Source organism: Apodemus sylvaticus, chromosome 3, assembly GCF_947179515.1.
Source record: "Apodemus sylvaticus chromosome 3, mApoSyl1.1, whole genome shotgun sequence".
In the NCBI taxonomy this organism is placed as follows: domain Eukaryota; kingdom Metazoa; phylum Chordata; class Mammalia; order Rodentia; family Muridae; genus Apodemus; species Apodemus sylvaticus.
Window position 1 is genome coordinate 155,507,786 of NC_067474.1, and position 23,993 is coordinate 155,531,778.

The 23,993-nt window shown below is 50.7% G+C and overlaps 1 protein-coding gene across 1 annotated transcript in view; it reads right to left on the reverse strand.

The window, feature by feature from the left end:
* Positions 1-23,993, reverse strand: part of Fhad1 (forkhead associated phosphopeptide binding domain 1) — a 119,052-nt gene that overhangs the window by 53,656 nt on the left and 41,403 nt on the right. The window contains exons 6-13 of the mRNA XM_052177971.1: positions 22,841-22,964; positions 21,366-21,496; positions 19,527-19,616; positions 18,453-18,557; positions 13,097-13,204; positions 10,878-10,961; positions 9,605-9,754; positions 6,872-7,067 (exon numbers count right to left, since the gene is read on the reverse strand). Of these exons, the coding sequence (XP_052033931.1) occupies positions 6,872-7,067; positions 9,605-9,754; positions 10,878-10,961; positions 13,097-13,204; positions 18,453-18,557; positions 19,527-19,616; positions 21,366-21,496; positions 22,841-22,964 (988 nt within the window). The remainder of the gene's footprint in view (positions 1-6,871; positions 7,068-9,604; positions 9,755-10,877; positions 10,962-13,096; positions 13,205-18,452; positions 18,558-19,526; positions 19,617-21,365; positions 21,497-22,840; positions 22,965-23,993) is intronic.

Consider the following 23,993-nt stretch of genomic DNA (forward strand, 5'->3'; position numbering starts at 1 on the left):
TGGAAGGAAGGAAGGAAGGAAAAAAGGAAGGAAGGAAGGAAGGAAGGAAGGAAGGAAGGAAGGAAGGAAGGAAGAGAGCTGGGCGGTGGTGACACATGCATGTTATCCCAGCACTCTGGGAGGCAGAGGCAGGCAGATTTCTGAGTTCGAGGCCAGCCTGGTCTACAGAGTGAGTTCCAGGACAGCCAGGGCTACACAAAGAAACCCTGTCTCGAAAAAACCAAAACCAAAAAAAAAAACCAAACAAAAAAAAGAAAAAAAGAAAGAAAGAAAGAAAGAAAGAAAGAAAGAAAGAGAAAGGAAGGAAGGAAGAAGGAACATGATATTGTTTTGCAACTTGATTCTTTTCTTTCTCCTTTGTCCATTAGATAGGGAGGGTCTCATTATGCAGCCCTGGCCAGCCTCTAACTCAGAGATCCAGCCTGCTACCTTTTATTCTTGGCTGTGGTTTATCTTTTCTCTTCTTTCTTTCTTCTTTCTCTTTCTTTCTTTCTTTCTTTCTTTCTTTCTTTCTTTCTTTCTTTCTTTCTTTCTTTCTTTCTTTCTTTCTTTCTTTCCTTCCTTCCTTCCTTCCTCCCTCCCCCTCTCCCTCCCTCCCTCCCTTCCTTTTTTTTTTATTGTTCCCCCCCCCCCCAAGGTTCTACAAACTTATTGCTGAACAAACCAACTCGCTCACTTAGGATAAATGAGCAAATTTCAGTTCCAGCTGAGCCTGAATCTCCAGCCATGAAAACTTGAAGCTGTGGCTGATAGAACGGGTTGGACCCCCCCCCCCGGCATTCTGCACAGCGGCCTTGCTGCCATGAATCCTTCAGCTCCAGCCTGGTGGAGACCTGACCTGACTTGGTTACCAGTTTTCAGTCCATATCTACGGGGGAGGGAGAGGATCTTGCTTGTGTCTTGGCCACAGATTCCCTCGATTCTGAAAAATGTTGTGAACGTGGAGGCAGGGGAGCAATGGAGTCCACAGACGGACGGCTCACAGTGGCAGTCAATGATGAAGAGGGTGGAGGCCAAGGGGAGCGATTTTTTTCCCTCTTCTTTTCTTTGTCCCACTTAAAGCGACAGCTCAGCTCAGTTCTTCTGGGAGTGGGGCTTTCTCACACTTGCAGAAACGGTCACAGACAAGTGCGTTTGCAGAGATAGCTCTAATCGACATTTTTTTTCCTTATCAAGGGAGCCTAAGAGCTGGAGTCGGGGCTGCGGACTGTCAGGGGTCTCCGTTCTGACGCCTCCTGTCTTCCCAGAACTACCTTTGCCAATCAGATGCCATGTGGCGCTGCCCAGAAGTGGGGCAGCAAGACTTCATGCCTCCCCCATGTCAGGCAACCTAATTGCTCCGGGTTTATCCGAGGACTTACAAACATGCTCACTGTGTAACTTTTCTCTCTTGGAACTCGGGGGTAAAGGGAAGCAGGGAGCATGATGGTTAAGAGCCGGCCTCTGAGGCCAAAGGGACTCAGAGCAGGGAGGGACACACGACCATGTATTAAGACAGCCTTGCAAAGGCTCTTTCTGTTTGGGTCCTACTAAGTGCTAATCCACTGCCTAGTGGAGGTAAGATAGGGTCTAGATAAAGTCTCTCTGGTGTAAGCCAGGCTGCCCTGCTCAGGCACGTGGGTGACCACCCACATTATGTCACCAAGTATTTGAGGCTCTGGTGGGAGCAGCTGCTTGCTTTCAAAGGCTTTGCTGTGGGCCAGGCAGGTCATGCACGCCTTGTACCTACCCATGAGGTTTCCTGACCATTTTACAGGCAGGTAAACGGAGGCGCAGCACTGTCGAGGGACCTGCCCACAGGAAGTGCAGGTCTGGAGTCCTGACCCTGGCCTTCAAAGCTCGAATGCAGAAGAGTCAAAAGAGAGTCGCAGTGGGTCTTTGTCCTCAGTCAGACGCACTTTGAAACTTAATCTCCAGAGTCTTATATGCCGCGGTATTTGGAGATGTAGCTCCCGGCGGGCATTGCGGCTTTGTACGGCGGTAGACCCCAGTGAGCAGCTGTTAGCAGCTGGCTCTGCCTGGTTGTGTGGCATCCTCTGCTACTCTGAAGCCGCAGGAAGGCCTCACTGGGCACTGCACCATGCTGTTGGACTTCCAGACTTTTCTTTATGGACTTTTCTTTATAAGCTGTCCAGACTCGGCTGTTCTGTTACAGTCACGTCACAACTTAGTGTGAGTGCAGTGAGGTCCACCCAGGGAATGACAGTGTAGGCACGGCTAGGCCTGGGCGCTCTAGGAGGTGGGCATGGCCTGGTGCCCTGCTGGGCCTTCTGAGGGCCATGTTGTAAACCATGCTGGCCTCACATAGTTTTGAAGACAGCAGGGTGGATGGGTTTAATCTCAGAGAAAACACAGCCAGCCTTAACCCCTGCGCCTCACTGAGCTGGCGGGAAGGCACAAAAGCACACAGCTCAGAAAGCACCTAGCAAACGCTTGATCCCCGGAGTGGAACCCATCCCAGTGCTAAGTGACCAGCGGTGAAACACTCAGCACAGTGCCGAGTACCTAGCAGTGGAACACTTAGCACAATGCCGAGTACCTAGCAGTGGAACACTCAGCACAGTGCCGGTACCTAGCAGTGGAACACTCAGCACAGTGCCGAGTACCTAGCAGTGGAACACTCAGCACAGTGCCGAGTACCTAGCAGTGGAACACTCAGCACAGTGCCGAGTACCTAGCAGTGGAACACTTAGCACAGTGCCAAGTACCCAGGAGTAAAGCTCGCGCTCGCTCGACACAGTGGCAAGTCCCCAGAGGTGTCAGATGACCCACAATTCCTGCTCTTTCCTCAGACTGTGACGACCACAGGTTCTTGGGTGTGAAGGGATGGCAGCGAGCAGATGCGGACCCTGCCTGGTCTCGCGCCTCAGAGAGCTGTTGTGAGGATGAGCAGGGGTGACACCAGGAGAAGTCGAGAATGATATATCGAATCCAAGTGCCTGAAGATGACAGCCATCTGCGCCACGGTGGGGCAGTGGACCGTGAGAGGAAGCCCAGTAAGGTTGAGCTAAGGCTAGAAGCCCCAGGGACCCTGAAGGGACAGTAGGAGCTTTGCCTACTCCTGGCACCGGGCTCCTGTCACATAGCCACACAACCTCTCCCCCATGGACAGATTTCTGCCCATCAATCATGTAGGGGCGGCACCCCAAGCCCCTCTACATGTAGACAAGGCATCTCAGGCCAAGCCAATAGGAAGCACCTGCTGTCAGATCCCAACCCACCCGAAAACTGGATATAAGATCCTATCCAGAGGAATAAAGGTGGGAGAGTCACCCCATTGTCTGAGAGCATCCATCACAGAGCTGTAACACTGCCTGGGAAGGGTATGCTCTCCCGAAGCTTCCACCATCAGACGCTCCCCTGCACTCCTCCCTGCTTGTGCCCTTTCTCCTTCATTTGGATCCTTCCACCTGGCCTGGCCAGACGTCTCCGCGGAGATGCACCGGTACACCTATTGACACACCATCGCCACTGTCACTGCTGCCATCACCACCATCATGATCACCACCACCATCGTCACCACCACCATCGCTGCCTTAGACACTCTGCTCCATGGCTGTGCAGAGACGCCATGGCCAAGACAACAGTTGAGAAGGAAAACACCTCATTGGGGCTGGCTTACAGTGTCAGAGGGTCTGTCAGTTATCGTCATGGTGGGGAGCATGGCGGCACACAGGCAGGTGCTGGAGCAGTAGCCGAGAGTTAAATCCTGATCCACAGGCAGAGAGAGAGAGAGAGAGAGAGAGAGAGAGAGAGAGAGAGAGAGAGAGAGAGAGAGACTCTGGGCTTAGCATGGGCTTTTGAATCCTCAAAGCCCAGCCCCAGTGACACACTTTCTCTAAGGAGGCCACACCTCCTAATCCTTCTAATCCTTTCAAATAGTGCCACTCCCTGGTGACCAAATGTATGAGCCTGTGGGGCTGTTCTCATTCAAACCATCACAATCACCTTCCTCACCTTCGCCATCACCTCCCCCACTGACACATCTCCCACCATTACCTCCTCCATCACTACCATCACCTCTTCCATCACCTCCTCCATCATCTCCTCTATCACCTCCTCCACCTCCATCACCTCATCCATCACTACCATCACATTCTCTGTCATCACCTCCTCCCTTACCACCACCACCTCCTCCATCACCTCCTCCATTACCTCCTCTATCACCTTCACCACCTGCTCTACACCTCCTCCATTACCTCTTCCATTACCTCCTCCACCACCTCCTCTACCACCTCATCACCTCCTCCATCGCCTCCTCCATCTCCATCACCACCATCACCTCCACCACTACTGTCACCACGATCATCACTTCCTCCATCACCTCCACCACCTCCTCTACCACCTCCTCCATCACCTCCTTCATCACCTTCTCCATCACCTCCTCCATCACCTCCTCCACCACTTCCTCTATTACCTCCTCTATCACCTCTCACCTCTTCCATCACCTCCACCATCTCCTCTACCATCTCCTCCGTCACCTCCTCTACCACGTCCTCCACCTCCATCACCACCATCACCTCCACTACTACCGTCACCATGATCATCACCAACCCCATCTTCCCTCTTCCCCACTTTCTTCCTCCCACTTCCCCGCCTTGTGCAGCTGTCTCTGCGCTGGAAACAGGCGCAGGGTGGAGAACATTGGGGACACTCCAGACTGCCTGTTCCTTTTGGTCTTTCAGGATCTCCTTATGCAGAGAGAGATCCCATTGCCGCCCACCTCCTCTTCCTCACCACACCTCTTTTCACTCTCTGTTTCCCTCAGCTTCATAGAACCAAGGTATTGTAATCTTGGTGGGACACAGCTAGCAGCCCCATCTCACTAGAGATTCACACATCGGTCTTTCCACAATCACAAGCTGGGAATGAGGAGCACGGAAGGACCTGCATCCGGAACCTCCCAGCCTGTCTTCCCGAGTGTGAGCAGAGGAGGGTTCTGTGGAGCCCAGTGTAGTACAGCCCAGAGCTCAGGACTGAATCCAGCCTGTCTGCCCCAGCCTTTCTGGAAGTGCCGTCTTGACAGCTTAACTTCACATCCATATTTCTTTACAGTAACAGATGGCTCCATTTACAGACACAGACAGCGACGACAGAAATGGTCTTGGGAGTGAGGAGGGGACAGTGTACACACAGCTTGGTGCGACTGTGACAGAGGGAGAGACTGGGACCTGCTTCTTATTGGTTACAGCCTGGACAAGCAAATAGAATCCTGGGCGGCTGCTTCCCCGGCAGCCCGGCTGGAGAGCCGCTGGAGGGTGGGAACGCGCCAGCTCCTGTGCCCCGTGACCCTGTCCGCATCTCTCATTTCTGTGTACACACTTAGATACATTAAGCTCATTCTTACTTTTCCCTTTTTTTTTCTTTTAAGAACTTTATACCGCCTCACGGATCACTTTGGAGACACCCTGTCTGGGAGGCTGAAGCCCTGGAAGGCAAATGTCTTCCTGCTCTCATTCCTGGCGATGTGAAGGCATCTTATGAAGCCCTTTGAGAGAACAAGGTTTCAAGCACTGGCCACAGTTTCCAAAATGTTGATGCTACTATGAGTGTGTCCCTGGGAGCTCTCTGTCCACTCACCCTGTCTTGTCTTTTTACCTAGTACACGTTCCTACAGCTTTATTTATTCACCATAAATCTACCATCCATCTTCCTAATTATTCATGTATCCTCCCATCCATCTGTCTGTCCATCCATCCTCTCATGCATCCTTCCATCATCCATCCATCCATCCATCCACCCATCCACCCATCTATCATCCATCCATCCACCCATCCATCCATCCACCCACCCATCCATCCATCATCCACCCATTCACCCATCCATCATCCATCCATCCACCCATCCACCCATCCATCATCCATCCATCCACCCATCCACCCGTCCATCCATCCATCCATCCTCCCATCCATCATCCATCCATCCACCCACCCATCATCCATCCATCATCCACCCATCCACCCATCCATCCACCCATCCATCATCCATCCATCCACCCATCCATCATCCATCCATCCACCCATCCATCATCCACCCACCCATCTGCTCACGGACTCACTGACCCACCCATTCATTTGCCTATTTTTGTCTACCATCCACCACTCTCCTGACATGAATCCATTTACCCACCATCCATCCATCTGCCTAGCACTATTCACATACTGCTCATCCTTTTATCATATATATTATATATGTCATCTGTTTATCTGTTCATCTACATCAATGCACTTATCCATCCATCTACCATCTTTCCTTTCTACCCACCATCCATCCTCCCTCCTTTATATCTCCCATCTCGCTCTTCTTCCTTCCTCTCCTCTCCAGCCTCACCCTGATCCGAGTGTGGCCACTGTCACCCTTAATGACAACTATGTAGACCAAGCTGGCCTTAGAGTCACAGAGATCCTCCTGCCTCTGCCTCCAAAATGCTGGCTACATTTAAAAAGGTTTTACTTTACATGGTTTATTTAGTTTTACACATATGTGTGTGCCTGGAGCCTGTGGAGGTCAGGAGGAAGCATCAGATCCCTTCTTGGAGTTAGAGATGGCTGTGAGCTACCATGTGGGTGCTGGGTCAAACCTCTGCAAGAGCAGCCAATGCTCTCAGCTGCTGAGCCACCGCTCTAGCCCTCTGTTTAAAATTTAAGTTATATTTGATGTTTATTTTGCATGAGTGTTTGCGCATGTCAATCAGCGCATCACTTTCGGGAGCTGATCCCTCATATGGGTCTTGGGGGGAATGACTCCACGCATGGGACTTTACTTGACACGCCATCTTGCCAGCCCTTATGCCACCTCACCAACATCCCCTACTTCAGGGGAATCCGTGGTGATATTACAGACACTTTACGAGAGATAAAGGCCGGGCTACCTTTGTCAGAATCCAACACCTCGATGTTGAGGTCGCCGAGCAGCTGCTCCGCTTCCTCCAGCCAGGACAGGGACACTCTCAGGATGCCCAGGACAGCCTTCTGAAGTCCCGACACGGGTGGGCCGAGCTGCAGGTGCTGAAGGAGCTCCACCTCCTTCCTCAGGTCGAAGCTGCTGCAGGAATCCCTCATGCAAGCCTGGGAACAGACAGGCTGTGAGCAGTCAGACCCAGCATCTAGAAAAGGCCCTGACGCGGGCTCTGAAGAGACTGGCCTGTGAGGGCCGAGATGCTGGATCTCACCAGGAGGTGGGACAGCGGCCATCACGGCCTGGTGTGGCCGACTTCATTCCGGTCCTTTTGGCAGCCTATCTTTTCTCTCGGTTTACTTTGGTCTTGGTGAGGGTGCGTGCGCATGTGTGTGCATATGAGTGTGCACGTGTGTGTGTGTGCACATGCATGCATACTTGTGCACTGGTGCATTCATCTGTCTGTCTGTCTGTCACTCTCATCTTATTGCCTTGAGTCAGTCTCTCAGTAAACCAACAGCTCACTATTTCTGTTCGGCTGACGAGTCAGCGAGCTCTGGGGGTGGGCCTGCCTTTGCCCCCCCACCCCTGTGCTGGGTTGCCCACCCACACTTGCAGCCATGCCTGACTATTTGACACGGGCACCGAGGATCTGAACTCGGGTCTTTGTGCTTGCACAGTGAGCACTCTTACCGACTGAGCCATCTCCCAGGCCCTTTGCCTGGATGTTTGATAGGCACAGGGGGGGTCCTTTTTAGGCTGGGTAATGCCAAGCTGTGGCTGCCAGTCTGTCTGACGCGAGAACCAAGTCTGGCTCCTCCCAGTCATCAGAATTCCTGTCCAGATCAAGGCACGCGCTGGACAGAAAGTGCCGTTTCCTGATTTGTTTGAAATGGAGCTGGCGAGTCAGCATTTGCGCAAAACTCCCTAAATAGCAGCTTCTGATTGCAAGAGAAAGAAGCAGCAGCTGTGCCTCCTGACACCCAGGGTGGGGGCACCAGGGGCACCCTGAACCTTCAGCCCCGCTGCTCTACAGGGAAAGGCAATAGCTGAAAATAACTTCCGCGGCTGGGCAAAAATGGAAATTTTGAGCAAAAACATTTCTCTCCCTCTTCCTCTGTGCCACCCTCCCACCTCTCTCTGTCTCTGTCTCTCACTGTCTCTCTGTCTCTTTCTCTGACCCTCTCTCTCTCTCTTGTGTGTGTGTGTGCTATACATGCATGCATGTGCACATTCAGGTATGGAGGCTGGAATCTCAGGACCACCGCCACCTCTGCTTTGTTTTTAGAGATAGAGACTCTCGCTGGGTAGTGGGCTGGCCAGTGGATCTGTCTGCCTCCATCAGTGCTGGCATTACAGGCATGTGCTATCACACTCAACTTTTTAAATGCGGGATCAAATTCAGATCCTCCGACTAGCACAGAAACCATTGTAGCAGAGCAGAGACTGAACCGTCTCCCAGCTGTGGCTTCTCTTTCTTACTTTTTAAAACGCAGAGCTGGGGACTTCCCAGAGTTGGTACAGTCATCTCTTTCTGTCTGTGGGGAATTAATTAGGTTCCAGGACACTGAAGGCAAATTCTGGCGAAGTTAAATTTCCTAATTTAGAGGCGTGGCGATTGTACGCCGCCTACACACATCCTTCTGTAGAGGCAACTTACAATACCCAGCACAATGTACATGCTAGTGGGAAAATGGCAAAAAAAGAGAGATGTCTGGGCGTGGGAGCAAAGGTTGTTGGTGCAGAACTTGTCCACTGTGCAGAGGGGTGAAGGCATGAAAGCCAAGAGCCTACTCTAAACAAAATCAAACCTTATCTGGTGTGTGACTGATTGACTTTAGAGGGGAGGGGTGCATGCAGACCAGAGGTCAATGTCAGGTCTTCCCCAGTCACTCTCCTCCTTGCGTTAAGAAACTTTTTTGGCATGTTTGAGATAGTCTCATGAAACCCAGGCTAGGATGACCTTGATCCTGGAGCCTCCACCTCCCAAGGACTGGCTTGCATCGGAATGTCCAGCGTTTTGGGGTGACGTGGATCACACCCTGAGCTGCACCCCTCCCTGCCCTTCCTTAATTTTTGGCAGCCTCTCTCACTGACGCCAGAGCTAGCTTATTTGCCTGGACTGGGTGCCTCTAGGCACGAGCCCCGCCGGAGGGATCTTTCTGCATCTGCTTTCTCATACACTAGGGTGACTGGTGTGAGCCGCACCCATCTTTTTTACGTGGGTGCTAAGGATTCAAACTCAGGACACCTCATGCTTGCAGAGCAAGCGTGTTACTGTCTGAGCTATATTTTGAGTTTGCACATGCTCAGTGTGGGGGAATACTCTTTTGTTTTTTGATCCACAGATAGGGGACAAGGGGTACGGAGCCTGGAAATATTCAGTCATCTCTGCCCTGGGAGGCTATTTTGAGTCAATGGTGGGGTCGTAAAAAAGGAGAATGTCCCCGGGAAGTGGTGGTGCATGCCTTTAATCCTCAGCACTCAGGCAGAGGCAGGGGGATTTCTGAGTTCAAGGCCAGCCTGGTCTATAGAATGAGTTCCAGGACAGCCAGGGCTACACAGAGAAATCCTGTCTTGGAAAAAAAAAAAAAAAAAAAGGACAATGTTTCTCCCCCAGCCTGTCCCAGGGAGAGGGCAATGTCTTGACCAGTAGCACGGAGGGGGCCAGCGAACTGTCGGCGTGGAAAGAGCTGACAGAGGCTACCTGGCATTTGTCCAGCAGCGCCCTCAGCTTCTCCACGCTGTGCACCGTCTCCTCTTGCTTGGAGTGCAGATGAGTCTCCCTTTGCAGGGTCCACTTCCTCTGCTGGAAGCTGAGGTTGTCCTCGGTGACCTGGACGATCCTCTCTATCAGCTGGCCAGAGGACAGACAGTAAGATGTCTCAGGGCAGCCTGCTCTGCGAGGCAGGGACTGCAAAGTGGGAGCACAAGTCCTGGCTCGGTGGGGAGGGATGCAGGCCCTGAGGTGCTGCCTCTGAGGGAACATGCGCTCTGTCACTGGGACGCCATCGATGGCCCAGGAACTGGGGTCTACACTGTCACTCTGAATCTCTTCCAGATCCTTCCACGTTTATAGCAGTGACTCTGAACACTAAGTGTGCACGTCGCAGACCGTGGTCTCCTTGTACCTGCCTGCCTGCATTTTATTCTGTGAGTGAAGACTGCATGTGTGAATGTAGGTACTGTGTCTGGGCGTGGTATGCACGTGTGAGAGCATGCATGCGTGCATGTGGAGGCCAGAGGTCACTGTGGCTACCAATCCTCCTGGTTTTACTGAGTGAGACAAGGGATCTACTTGCCAAGCAGGCTAAGGCTGGCTGGCTGGCGAACCCTGAGCCCCAGGGGTCTGCTTGTCTGTCTCACCCTAGCATTGGGGTTCCACGTGTGTAACGACACACCCATTACTTTTGTGTTTTGTTTGTGTTCTGGGGATTGAACTCAGGTCCTCGTGCTTGCAAGGCAAACACTTTGCTGACTGAGCTATCTCTCCAATCCCCCCACTGCCCCCTTACACACACACACACACACACACACACACACACACACACACACTTGTAAACTTCTTACCTGTTCTTAGCCACAAAGGGCTGGAAAGATATCAAGGCAAGCCTATCTACACTGCTCTAGGTTAGTTTCCCCTTTGGAAGGGATCAACCAAGGTATGTGGACCAGAGCCAGGTCACCCCTCTGCTCCCAGAGCACCGGTGTGTGTCTGGTGACCAGTCACGAGCCTGCCTGGCTGGACCTGATTTCAACAAGGAACATTTCAAGGGATTTTTTTTTTTTTTTTTTTAGCTAGCTTTCACTTCAAAAGCCAGGAAATCCCCCCAAATCAAAACAAATCTTTATGGTGTAGCAACAGTGTGAGAAATATGTGCCACTAACAAAAACAGGCATATGCTCTCGGGGTCTGGCATCCAGATCCCCGGAGACAGAAGCGGAAAGAGTCACGTGGCCAGAGAGCCAGCCACACTAACCTGCTGGTCCGTGATGGGCTTGTCCCGGAATGGCTTTGTTTTCCCGAAAGTGGCTTTGATGACCTGGTTTCTGAAGTTCTCCAGCTGTGGCACAAAAGGGGTGACTGGTCAACAGGGGTTGTGGAGACAGAGGCAAGGTGAAATGGTGTCTTCCCCATGGTCATTCATGGTTATGATGTATATGATGTACTGGGGGGCGGGGGGAAGCCATAGACAGGACAGAGCAGCAGGCTTCAAGTATTTAGTGCCCAACCCAACCTGGGCACAAGACAGTCCCGGCGCACATGTTGAAGGTCCTCCAAAGAGGCCACTGCAGTCAGCAGTGGGAAGTCTAGATCCAGGAGTGCCTTTTCATAATTGCTAGCCTTTGAAATAGCGATTGAGGCTGTCGGCCCAAATAAATGTCATCAGCATTGGTGATAGGGAGGGGAGAAAGCACACATGTGTTCCCAAGGTGCCTTGGGCATCAGCTGTCCCAAAGCTTCTGTCCACTGTGACTCATGTCTATCTCTGGGGCCAGCACAGGGCAGGCATGGAATGGGCGGGTACTCTGTTATGGAAATATATCAGTCAGGTGCCTCCCATGGTTCGAAGTTTTTAGCTTTTGGTCCAGGGGATGGCCTTGTGTGTAAAGTTTAGAGAATCTTGAGTCTAAGGCACCCCAGGCTCCACGGCACCCCACGGCCTGCGCCTGTGTTCCACTGGACAGCATGGGCAGTAAAGACGAACAAACATCCTTAAGGGGACCTGGAGGGTCACCAGATGACATTCAAAGGCACAGAACTGTCCATTGAACTCACAACTCTGAGAAAACAGAGATGATGACAGTACAGGAGACTTTTAAGCCAGGAGCTCCAAACTGTTCCCTGGCTTCATGGGCACAGAAAGGGTCCAGCTAGCCAAGGAGCTGGTTATGTGGGGAAGCCGTGCGTGCGAGGGGACTGCATATAGTGAGAGGGATATGGTGACAGGTTCTTAGAGGCTGTGCTGGGAGCTGGGGACACTGGGCTGGGCTGAGAATGTCAGATGGGCCTGGCCTTGAGGTAAAGAGACAGTGAGAAGGTCAGAAGGCAGCAGGAAGACTGACTCCCCCCTCCCCTGGAGTCTGTGCATGGAGCTGATCCTTTAGGTGACCCAGCGTGGAGCTGAGATGAAGGCCTTTGGGCAAGGAGCACAGGCCACGCACTCGGTTCAGGTATATTTGGGGTGGGGGTGGGGCTATAAGAGAGCGATGGAGAGGAGTGAGAAGCCCAGGGACTGTGTGACAGGACAAGGGACCGAGGACCTCCTAGAGAAATCACAGCTGGGATGTGCGATTTGATGACACGTTTGGCAGCTGTCCAATGATTAGCACCATTTGACAGAGTAGGCACCTCTACAGGACTCCAGGTCCCGAGTGTGGGGACTAAGCCTGCTTACACACCCTGGTTACCGCTTGGGTTACCATAGAAATAGAAATTGTGTGAACTTGGTGCGGGATGATATGGAGTTATGGTCCTTAGCATTTTTGAGGAGACTCACAGCCCTTCTGAGTCCTGGCTAAGTGGTTATAGTAGACGCCCCTCCCAGACACAGAAGCACAAACCTCTCGGAACACAAAGTGTGTCTTGAGCACCACCAGGTGGGGTGTCAGCAGAGATGCCCATGGATAATCCAAACTAGCTTAGACCTCCACTCTTGGCTTTTCACTGTCCCCAAGCCCTCGGTAAAGCCTTACAGTATTTTCATATCTTTCACAAGCAGGGCCCTGCACGGTAGAAAACACGTTGGCCATCTTGGGTCAGAGCAATGGAAAACAGGCCCTCCTGCCCAGCCAGGCGAGAATTCTCTCACTACCCTGCCCAGGACCTTTGGACACTCAGGGCTTACGTATTTAAAAAAGAAGCATTTCCTTATGGCTACTGGGAATCTGAGGTCACTAAGGAAAAACCAGGGTTGATGCCTACGCTGAAAGCAATAGAGAGAAACTCCAGAGGAGGAGAGGGGGGTGGGGCGGGGCACCGGGAGTCCGGGGCGGGGTTGGCTGCCTGGCCTGGGTCTCCAGTCCCAGTCACCGCACACTATGGGAATGAGAATTTCCCAGCAGAAGATGGATGGAAGTCTTTAGGCATCACACCCTGGTCCACCCCACCCCACCCTGACACCGGAATTGGCTGCCTGGGGGGGTAGGAGCCCCCTGGGGTACATGGTCCGGCAGGGAGGGCTGTGGACGCTCCTACCTGGCCTACGGCCCTTTCCAAATTGATTTTAATGAGGTTTTCTCTGTTCCCCATTTCCTGCAGCTGAAGCAATTTCCTTCTGGAATCTTCCTGAAGCTTCTCTTCAACCTGAAAGGATGATCAAAGCATGTGCCAGCTGCTGCTAATGCGGCCGGCCGTGGGGCGGTCTGGGGGAGGAGCCCTCTGTGAGATCTAATGGCTGGGGGTGGGGGGTGTCCCAGAGGGACCCGGGGGAGCAGCAGCCCGCATGGCAGGGGTCAAAAGCAAGTCTGCGGAGGAAACCTGGAGTTAAGAGGCTTCATTCCCTGGGGCCATGCACCAGGCTCTACTACTTTGCTGGGTTAGTCCTACCTCAGGCCTGAATTCGAGGGTCACGTGACTTCAGAGGGTTGTTTGTCTGTGACTTGGTGTTTCACAGGGGGTGGGGTGGGGGGAGGATGTTACTAAGACTGCCTCAAGTTACCGAGGGGTTAAGAGTGTTTGGAGAAATGGTGAGATTTTATAACGGCTCTACGTGTGTATGAATGTTAGTCACTTGTACAACTGCAAGATAAACCTTTCTCCATTATGTTCATACCCTAAGTCCACAGGGGGGTTCGTAAATATTGTCATTAGGAATACTGTCCTGAATACGTCATCAGTGGGAACCACTCAGGGAGGTCAGCCATGCAAGACTTTGAAAGAGATGGAACTTGCAGAAGGCATTCAAAAGGGAAGAGGGGAGAGGGGGGTCTGGGCGTGGCTACTCATTTCCTCCCTGTAAGCTCGAAAGTGCTCAGTGCTGCCATCTGCTGGCCATTGGATGCAGATGCACTGCATCCCTGCTCACAATTACTTTTTCCAAATTAGTACATGCTAGCCAGAATGGGCTTCTGGAATGGTGTGTTCATACGTGTTTATAAAGTATTCAGAACACACCTATTCCTCGTTACCCACCTTTCTCTCTCCCACATCCGCCCCCTCCTCTTCCTGACTTGTCTGTCCCACTTCCCTGGGGACCACGCCTCTAGCCTGTCTTAGGGGTAGGTGTACGCCTTTAAAGGAAGGGACTTCATGCAGAAGCAGCCTCACAAGCCTCCCACTGGGGTCTGGAGAGGGGTGTACCACAAATACAAACCCCAAACCCTTCAGCACTTTCTCCAGAGCCTTGTGGGGCAGCGAAGAGCCTCTCGGACTTGGCTGCCTGAGGACACTAAAGGTCCTCCAGGAGGAAGGCGGGACTTCACTGCCTGGCCTTGGGCCGACTCTGGATCCCTCAACCCTGTTCTCCTCCCTGCTTCCCAGCCCAAAGGCCCAGAGCCAGCCTCAGCTACAGCACAGCTCCACCCTGGCCCTCAAGTGTCCTGCCTGCCCTGCCCCTCCGTTATTGCCACAGAGAAGACATGTTAGGAGTGGATTTAGTCCTCAGAGGTTTATTAGGTCCCTACCCAGTATACGACCTCAGGCTGGGCACTGGTGATCTTTGGAATCCTTGCCTCCAAATTATTTCCTTCTAGAGCATTCTTGACAGTACTGCTGAGACCCACCCAGACATAAGTCTCAATCAGCTTCCTCTCCTAAGGCCTAGATGGCCAGAGTCTGGGATGTCTGGTGACTGGCCATGTCTGGCTAATTGTGACAAGTGCTGGGTTTTAAATTTACATCCTGGCTCAGTGGAGGAGGTGGATTTTCAATTGGATTTAAAAATACCATTTTATTTTTAAATATGAATATGGAGGAATTGAATTTTAAAATGAATTTCATTTCAGTTTCAATAGTCACATGTGGCTAGTGGCGGTGCCGTAGTGATGAGTCCCATAAATGAGGCTTGTGGCTTGGGTTTTACCCCTCGCTAAGTGTATGATTTCACAACAACTATTCTGCCCCAGGATGCTCCCTTAACCCTCACGTCCTCATCTGTCAAATGGACACAACAGCTCCCAGATCACAGCGTGAGCTAAGAGAACAGACAGAAATGACAGTCGCAATGCCAGGAGCAGCTCTGATCACCATGGTCACAACTGGCCACAAACCCAGAGCGGTCATTGCCCCGGTCACAGGCCTCCAGCAGCCTCTCTCTGCGTTCAGTACGCAGCCCAGGCTCCAGTCGTAATGGAAAAAAAACCCGAAATTAAAAAAACCAAATAAAGCAGAAAGTGCAAGAAGCCCACAGGAGTGCAAACGAAGTAAGAAAAACTGAGCCCACCTCAGGCATAGTTGTTACACATTTGCTGCGAGTCAAAGGGAAAGGAAACCGCCACAAATGGCAGGGAGACTAGTTACATAATAACCATTGTGTAGTAATAGTAATTATGTAACAGACTTACAGTGGGAAAATAATAGAAGGTCTACAGAGTGCTCAAGGAAATCAGTCAATGGAGAAATCAGTGCACAGTCAAAGAATGTTCGAGAAAGGAGGGTAACACACACACACACACCCTTTAGAGACTTCACCATCAGTAAAGACTTAATCCTTAGTGATGTATTTTAGGCAGAGGATCCTGGATGGATACCCAGTGATGTAGGGAAGGCACAGCTCCTGTGGGCATGAACACTGAATGTATGAAACATTCGGAATGCCGTTGGGGTGTCAGTGTGGAGGGAGGTGAGGTACTGGTGATTACATTACGTAAGTCTGTGCGGTGCCAGTGATGCTAAAGGGTTGATGTTGGTGACTGTTGTGTCATCCAGGAGTGGGGTGATATCACTCACGGACACCGGGTTTTGATAAGACGAAAGTGCATGTGTAGAGTAACTGTGAAAATAATATCACAAGAGTAAAAACTTGCTAGGTGGTAGTGGCATACACCTTTAATCCCAGCACTTAGGAGGCAGAGGCAGCACTCTGTGAATTCGAGGACAGCCAGGGCTACATAGAGAAACCCTATCTCAAAAACAAACAAACAAAACAAACAAACAAAGAGTAAAAAACTGACATCAGATTTTGGGAAAACATAATATGGCTTTTATGCTATTCTTACCAGATGAGGAGCCAAGGGGAAAATTCCAAAAAGAATACAGAGGGAAATATCTAATGAAAACTATCAATGAGGTGGGCGTGACATGGTGTTGCACACCTTTAACCACAGCACTTTGGAAAGATGGCTCAGTGGTTAAGAGCACTGGCAACTCTTGCAGAGGACTGGGGTTCAATTCCCAGAACCCACATGGAGGCTTGCAACCGTCTCTACCTCCAGTTCTAAGGGATCTAGCTCCATCTTCTGGACTCCCTGGGTACTGCACACACACGGTGCATAGATAGACACGTAGGCAAACCACCCAAACACTAAAATAATAATTTAAAAATTAACATAATACCCTGACAAAAGCAACAGGGGGTAAAGAGGATTTATTTGCTTTACATTTTCAAGTGATAGTTGGTTATGGAGGGGAGGCCGTGGCAGGAACTGAAGCAGCTAGCCGCAGCTAGTCACAGCTAGCCACAGCTAGCCACATCGCATCCATAGTCAGAGACAGAGAGAAATGTATGCATGCTACCCACTGAGGCTTGGTAGTAAGCTAGATTTCTCTACTCTAAAAAGTTTTTTTTTTTTTTAATGTGTGTGTTGTTGGTTAGGGGGTGTGTACACATGAGTGCAGGTTCCTTGGAGGACAGAGGTGTTCCTGGGGCTAGAATCACAAGTGATTGTGAGCCACCTGATAGGGATGGTAGGAATTGAACTCAGGTCCTTTGATATGACCTTCCCCCAGCCTCAATCGGGCTAACCAGACCTTAATTGTTTGCCACAGTCAGTTCTGCCTAGCCCACCTAGGGTGGGATCTTCTGGTAAATTGTCTGCCACAACAGTCTTCTGCTGACCTGGGTGGAGTCTTCCGACACATCTGCAGCTTCCAGCCAGAAGTCCCTACCTGCCGAGCAACTGAGCTTGCTTTGTGACAAGATCCTGGTGAAAACTGGGGATGGGTTTTCCTATATATTGTTCAGAGTTAAACATTAAACATTGGAGCTTTGATCAGAACCTTTGCCTTGGCTCTGTGTCTCTCTTGCCCGTCTGTCCCATTCCATGCCCAGCTCTCCTTCCAGGTACCCAGTTTGCCCAAAGCCGCAGGACAGCTACACTCTGAAAGAGCAACTAGTACTCTTTACCTCTGAGTCATCTCTCTAGCCTCAGACTTCTCTCTTTTTATACAGTTTGGGGACCAACCTAGGGAATGGTTCTGCCCACTGTGGGCTGATTTTTCTCATATTAATTAATGATCAAGATAACCCCCAATTAGCTAGATAATTCTTTAAATTAGCTCTCATCTCTGGCTATCCTAGGAGCTGGCAATTGACACTTAAAAACTAACCATCAGGATAGTCAAACTTGACCTAAAAGAGGCATGTAGACCACTGTGTCCCCTGAAGAATGTATGTTCACATGAAACAAGTGTGTGCCACATGCCGACCACCAAGAAAATCTCAGTTGATACCAGGGACCTAAAACACCCAGAGTAAGATCTCTGTACACAATGTAATCAAGCCAAGACCAATAACGAAAAGGTACCTCGAGAAATCCTCATATATTTAGATATTAGAAAATAACTCCAAAATATGCCACGTGTAGGAGAAGAAGTAATAATGGGCACTGGGAAAGACTTGGTTCTGAGTGATGAAGAAAAACATTCTAGAACTTGTGGGGTGCAGCTAAAGCCTCACTTAGAGGAAAAGGCATAGCCTTGATGGCAGCTTGGTTCTGTTGCCAGGACTGTGGTGATTTTAATGAAGAGATAAATTAAAGTCAACTTATTTCCACTGAGAGATATTCTTCAGAAGGAAATACGTTGAGCCAGTGGCTCAGCACATTCTCAGATGTTTCCATTTTCACTGTCCTGGGATAGTTTTTATCTAGATGCATTCTTTCCTGGGCAAAATTTTACAGATAGGATTTAACTTATCTCTACGTTTTCCTGGCCACTGTCATTTTAAAATATTGATTTTATTTATTTTTAAAGACTTATTTATTTTATATATATGAGCACACTGTAGCTGTATTCAGATGCACCAGAAGAGGGCATCGGATCCCATTACAGATGGTTGTGAGCCACCATGTGGTTGCTGGGAATTGAACTCAGGACCTCTGGAAGAGCAGTCAGTGCTCTTAACCACTGAGCCATCTCCCTAGCCATATTAACTTTATTTTTAATGTGTGTATGTGTGTGTGTGTGTGAGTCCATTCAATGCTGCCAATGTGTGCCTGGCTGGGGCCATGGAAGCCTGTTAGGAACGTTTTTTAGTACCTTCTCAGGTCCCCGAGGAGCGGCAGATGCCGGCATCGGCCACACGGGGGCGCCGTGCGGGTGGAGCGGGACGCTGCCCCGGGGGAGTTTGTCTCCCGTGATCATGGACACAAGCAAGCTTCCTTTAAGCACGCACCTTGCTCTTTTCTCGTAGCGTCTTGGAGATGATGTTCTGACCCGGACAGTTCTTCTTCAGTTCCTCTCTGAGCTTCTTCACTTCTTTCTCCATGTCTTGCATTTGCTTAAAAAAAAAAAAAAGCAACCACAGAGAATTCAGGTTCACTAGGCGCGGCAAGTCACCTCCTAAATGGAAGGCTCCCCCTCCCCTCTTCAGGTCTCCCGTATTTCTGGGGCTCATACAAGTAGGATCCAAACAGCCAACTAAGCGCCTTCTTTGCTTTACATTTGCAGGCAATGCAGATTTCTCCCCGCCCCCACCACCCAATTAATATATAAAATGCGCTTGATAATGGAAAAGAATTAATTTCTTTGAAAAGACATTCAGTGCCGGGCGGTGGTGGCGCAGGCCTTTAACCCAGCACTTGGGAGGCAGAGGCAGGTGGATTTCTGAGTTCGATGCCAGCCTGGTTTACAGAGTGAGTTCCAGGACAGCCAGGGCTACACAGAGAAACCCTGTGTCGAAAAAAACAAAAAAAACCAAAACCAAACCAAACAACAACAACAACAACAACAACAACAAAAGGACATTCAGCAGAAGGGTTTGAAGGGTTTGGGAGAGTGTTTGCTGTGTAAGCATGAGGACTGGAGTTCCGATTCCCCAGAACCCCAGTGTGGCAACTGACCTGTAGTCTCAGTATCAGAAGCCAGAGACAGACCCTTTCAATCAAACCCAGAGACAGGGCCTCTCAATCAAACCCAGAGCAACCTGGTTACTAGGGAAAAGAGGGACTGGGGTATTGAAATAAATCATATTTTTATTGCAATTTTTAGAGGTTTATGTGTGTGTGTGTGTGTGTGTGCTCCAGTTCTTGTCCCTGTTCAGCCCCAGAGGAAACCCATGGGGAAAAACAGAGGCAAGTAGCCTGAGAATTCTGGAGAGAGCCCCATGGCTTCCTCCCAACAGCAGAGGCAGAACCTTGTGCTTTGGGGAGGCCTTGGGTCCCTCCAAGAATATCAAAGTCACATCAAGGGCAGAGCCTCGCCCGCTCGCTCACCAAGCCTTGATCACCAATGAAGACATTCAACTTACGCTCCTGCATAGTTTCAGCTCTTTCTCCTGGGCCTCCCTGCGATCCTTCAGAGCCTCTTCCTTTCTTAGTCCTTCTTTCATCACTGAACACTGAGGAGAGAAAGGAGGACAGCAAGGCTGGCGTGGTGTGGAGGTGTCTGGGGGAGGGCGTTCCCAGGGCCCCAGCTGGCCTCGGAGGGCACTCTGTGCTGTTTCTCCATCCCAGTTGTACACCCACATTCCAGCAGGGGAGACAGCTGGTGTCTGACAGGCACACAGATGCTTCAGGGGCTCTGGGTTCCTGCCTCTCTCGAGATCCCGGATCTAAATCCCTTTTGGGAAGCCGGCAATCCGAATCATGAGGAGAACTCATCTTTTGAAGGGCTGGGTGTGTGTTGCCATTGGGAACTCGAGTGGCACTAAGGATCGAACTGTGTTACTTCACAGGATGTGACCAGCTGGCCGTGGGGAGGGAAATGGAACCCTTACGAAGAGGAACGCTCTGTTTGTTTCTAGTTAAGAACGTGTGCTGTTTGGTTTGCACTGTCAGCTCCACAAAACCTAGAATCACCTGGGAATCGTGTGAGGAATTATCTGTATTAGGCTGGCCTGTGTGCACTTAGATGGGGGGATTGTCGTCATTCCTAATCGATGTAAGAAGGATTACATCCTGGGTGGCGTGGGTGGCGACATTCCCTGGGCAAGGGGTCTTGAGCAGTGTGACGGAGGATAAGCAAGCAGGCGTCTGTGGGATTATTCTGCCTCTGCACCTGACTGTAGACAGGATGCTTCAAGTCCCTGCCTTGATGCTCCTCAGAGATGGGCCTTAGTCAAATAAATCCTTCTTGGGGGATGGGGGAGGGGGATCAGGATTTTTTTTTTAAATCTCAGCAACAGAAATGAAACTAGGGCAGAGTGCACTCTAAAGCCTGTGGCTGGATCCTGCCAGTGGATCTGAAGGTTTAAGTACCTCACCTTCCGTCTCCTTAGAGTGATGGTTTGACTATGAAAGGTTCCCCATTGGCACAAGTGTTTGAACACTTGTTCCCCAGATGGTGGCGTTGTTTTGAAAGGTTATAGAACCTCTGGGAGGTGGAAACTCTCCAGTGGAAGTGTGTTTATGGGGAAGGGCTTTGAGATTTGACAGCCCAGCCTCACTTCCTGTCTGCTCCCTGCTTCCTGTGGGTGCTATGTGAGCACCCCGACTCAGGTCCTCAGGCTTGCTTAGAAGGTACTTTACCTCCTCAGCCTCTGAACAGTTTTTGGAAATAGTCTCATGCAGCACAGGCTGGCCTTGAACTCTTGACCTTCCTGCCCCAGCCTCCCAAGGGCTAGGATTATAGGTTTACTTATCATATGAGCATAATAGACACGCTTGCTTAGTTAGACTCTATTGTGTTCATTCTGATCCTGATTCCCACTGTTCTTTAAAAAACTGCGAGGTTGGGGAGAGGTTGGAGAGATGGCTCCGTGCTTAACACTGGCTGTTCTTCTAGAGGACCCAAGTTCAGTTCCCAGTACCCACATGGCAGCTCATAAATATCTTAACTCCAATTTGAGAGGATCTTGCGCCCTCTTCTGGCCTCCACAGGTGCTGCACTCACAGGCACATACTCAGGTACAGACACACATAATTGGAAAGAAAAGAAATCTTAAGAAAAGAAAAGGCATGGGGAACTTGGCTCTCTATGTTAGTCTTTCTAGGATGACACTTCAGGATTCTCCTTATGGCCCTGGACCCCACGATGTAGAAGGAGGCTGTGGTTAAAGTCGAGGTCCACGAGAAATGGAGAGGGGCATGTCACGTGACCAGGTCCCCTTCCTGAGCCCCGCGGAGGAGAGGGTGCCTCGGATACTCACCCTGGAGGTGAGGGCTTCAAGCTGGTACTCCTTCTCCTTGTTCTGGATCCTCAGTCGATTTACCTCCTCCTGCAGCTGCTGAACTTGCTCGCTGCGCGCCGACACGTCTTTCTGTAAAGATGTCACCATGCCTGTTTTAAACAAAGCCAGGACAGAGACCAACAGCACGGTGAGGATCGCCACCACCACCACCGCTGTCAGACTCAGACACTGGGGAGACCCCTGGCACCGAGGAACATGCTGGGTCCAAGGAGCCTAGGAGACCCTGTTTTTTACACAGGTGTGGCTGTTTCTTACACACAGGAACTCTCCCTGGGGAGGAGAGACGTTGCTTCTGTAAGTTGCCAGGCTCAGGATTGATATCTGACTTCAATCTCCCCCCGCCATGGAGGTGTTTGTTTGTTTTTGAGATAGGGTCTCTCTCAGAGCCCAGAGCACATCGGTTATCCAGACCCGTTGGCCAATGAGCTCCAGGAATCCTCCGGCCTCTGCTTCCCCAGTGCTGGGATTATAAGTGCACACTTCTGTGCCGACTTTTTACAAGAGTTCTGGGGACCAAACTTGGGTCTTCTTGTTTTTGTGTTAAGTACCTTATGACTGAGCTGCTTCCCTAGACTTCTGTTTCAGAATCGTTGATGCTCTTTCCCCTAATGCCTCTGCCCTCTTCTGGTCTCTAGACACATTGTTCTCGGCTTCAGATATCCTAAATGGCTTCTTCCTGGTGCACTTAGGAGACAATCCCCTGTGGGATCTGGCCCTGTCTTCTCCTCTGACTCCCTGAGTCTGTCCCTGAGACACACTTACCTGTCGCTCCTTCAACAGAGCTAGCTGATTCCTTTCCCAGGACCTCTGCACACGTGCTTGCTGCTAGCAGAACACTGTTCCTACAGGGCGCCTCCTGCTTGCACATGTGATATCCCTCTCCGCACTCCTGAAGCCCTCCACTACCATATTGCTCCACTGTATTGTCTTTACAGCATTGCTCTGTCCCTCAGACACACTCGCTTACACACCTGTCTCCCTGTCATTGTGGATCCAGGCTAAGTAACTTCTGTGGTTGGCAAGATGGCCCATAAGTTACCTGTCCTCCTCCAGCAATCTTCACCATTGATCTATCTCAGTTGATCAGTTAGCAAAATGTTTTCACTTAGGGCCAAGAGCACGTCAAGGAAATGGTTCTGAGGACTACGGGACGCTCGGCATCCTGTCCTCCCTGGTGAGACGGGTGCTAGCTAAGAGCTGGCATTCACTCAAACATTGACTAAGGAGGGCAGTGCCTGTGCTAAAGCTGGCTGGTGTGTGCACTTCTGGGGAAGGTCCCCAGTCAGGCCTGGCAGGTTGCTGAGAACTCTGAGGCTCTGTCCAAGCTCAGGAAGCAAACTGCGACAATCGGTATTTGATTGGTGATGTCTGCTCAGGCCACAGGAGTGGGTGGTGAGGTAGCATCTCCTGAGCCTGACTCAGGGCGAGCTCACCTGATGTGACCGCATGGTCTCTCTTTAAGTTCTCGCCCTCATTCTTCAGGGATTCGATTTCCGTGTTGCGCTCTGCCAGGGTCTGACTCAGCACCTGGCTATAGCCTTTTTGAAGAGCATTGATCTGTGGGAGGAGGCAGTGCACAGTCAGAGGGAACCAGCCCAGCCCAAAGACTCATGGGTATTTCCTAAATCTGTGCAGAGATTCTGATCTGTCACATGATCTTGGCTTGCTGATGACAAAGGCACAGAGGTCCAGCTATCCCCAGGATACCTGCCCCCTTGATGTGCATCCTCGCATCATTAGAACTCTCAGGTGTAAATAGACCAGCCCTGGGGTTTCCCATCAGGCATCATTGGCTAGAAGTTAAGAGAGTTCACAAGAGTGACACAGGTTGTAACTTTTTCCTTGGATGACAATGGACATTTTTTTTCTGCAGGACCCTCTAGAAGACATGGTCAGTCTGCAGCCCCAGATTAACTATGGATGTGATCCATCACAAAATCAGAGACATACTTAGAGCATTACGCGATTTAAAAACAATTTTATTTGGGGATGGTGGTCATGCGCAGGGAACAGTGCGCAGGTGGAGCTCCAAGAACAATGGCGCTCTCCTTTCATCCTATGGGTCCCAGGGATTGAACTCAGGTAGTTAAGGCTTGGGGGCAAGCACCTCTGCTGGCCCATGACATCATCATCATCATCATCATCATCATCATCATCAACATCATCATCATCATCATCATCACCATCATTTTGTGTGGTTTTTTAAAAATAGTGTAGTTCTGACACATGAATTTTGTCAGTGACACTGTTGAACTTCAATGTTAAAAAGCGGGACGCATCTGCCAGTGCCCCAGACACATTCTCAGACCTGGTTCCTTCTGTAGGGCCCCATAGCACTCTGAAAGTTGTTGCTATACAGTTCCCACTTTGCAAGTGAGGGAATCAAGAACAGGAGAGAGCTGGGCTTCTCTGCCAAGGACTAGCCTGTGGTGGAGCTCCGTTTAAGCCCCGCCCACAGGTGTCTGGCTCCCCATCACAGGGCTGGAGGAGCCTATGTTAGAAGCTAGAGTCTGGGGGCTGGGAGAGCTCAGTTGGTAAAGCGCCTACTATGCACCTGTGTCACAAAGCCTGGTAGAGTGGCGTGCG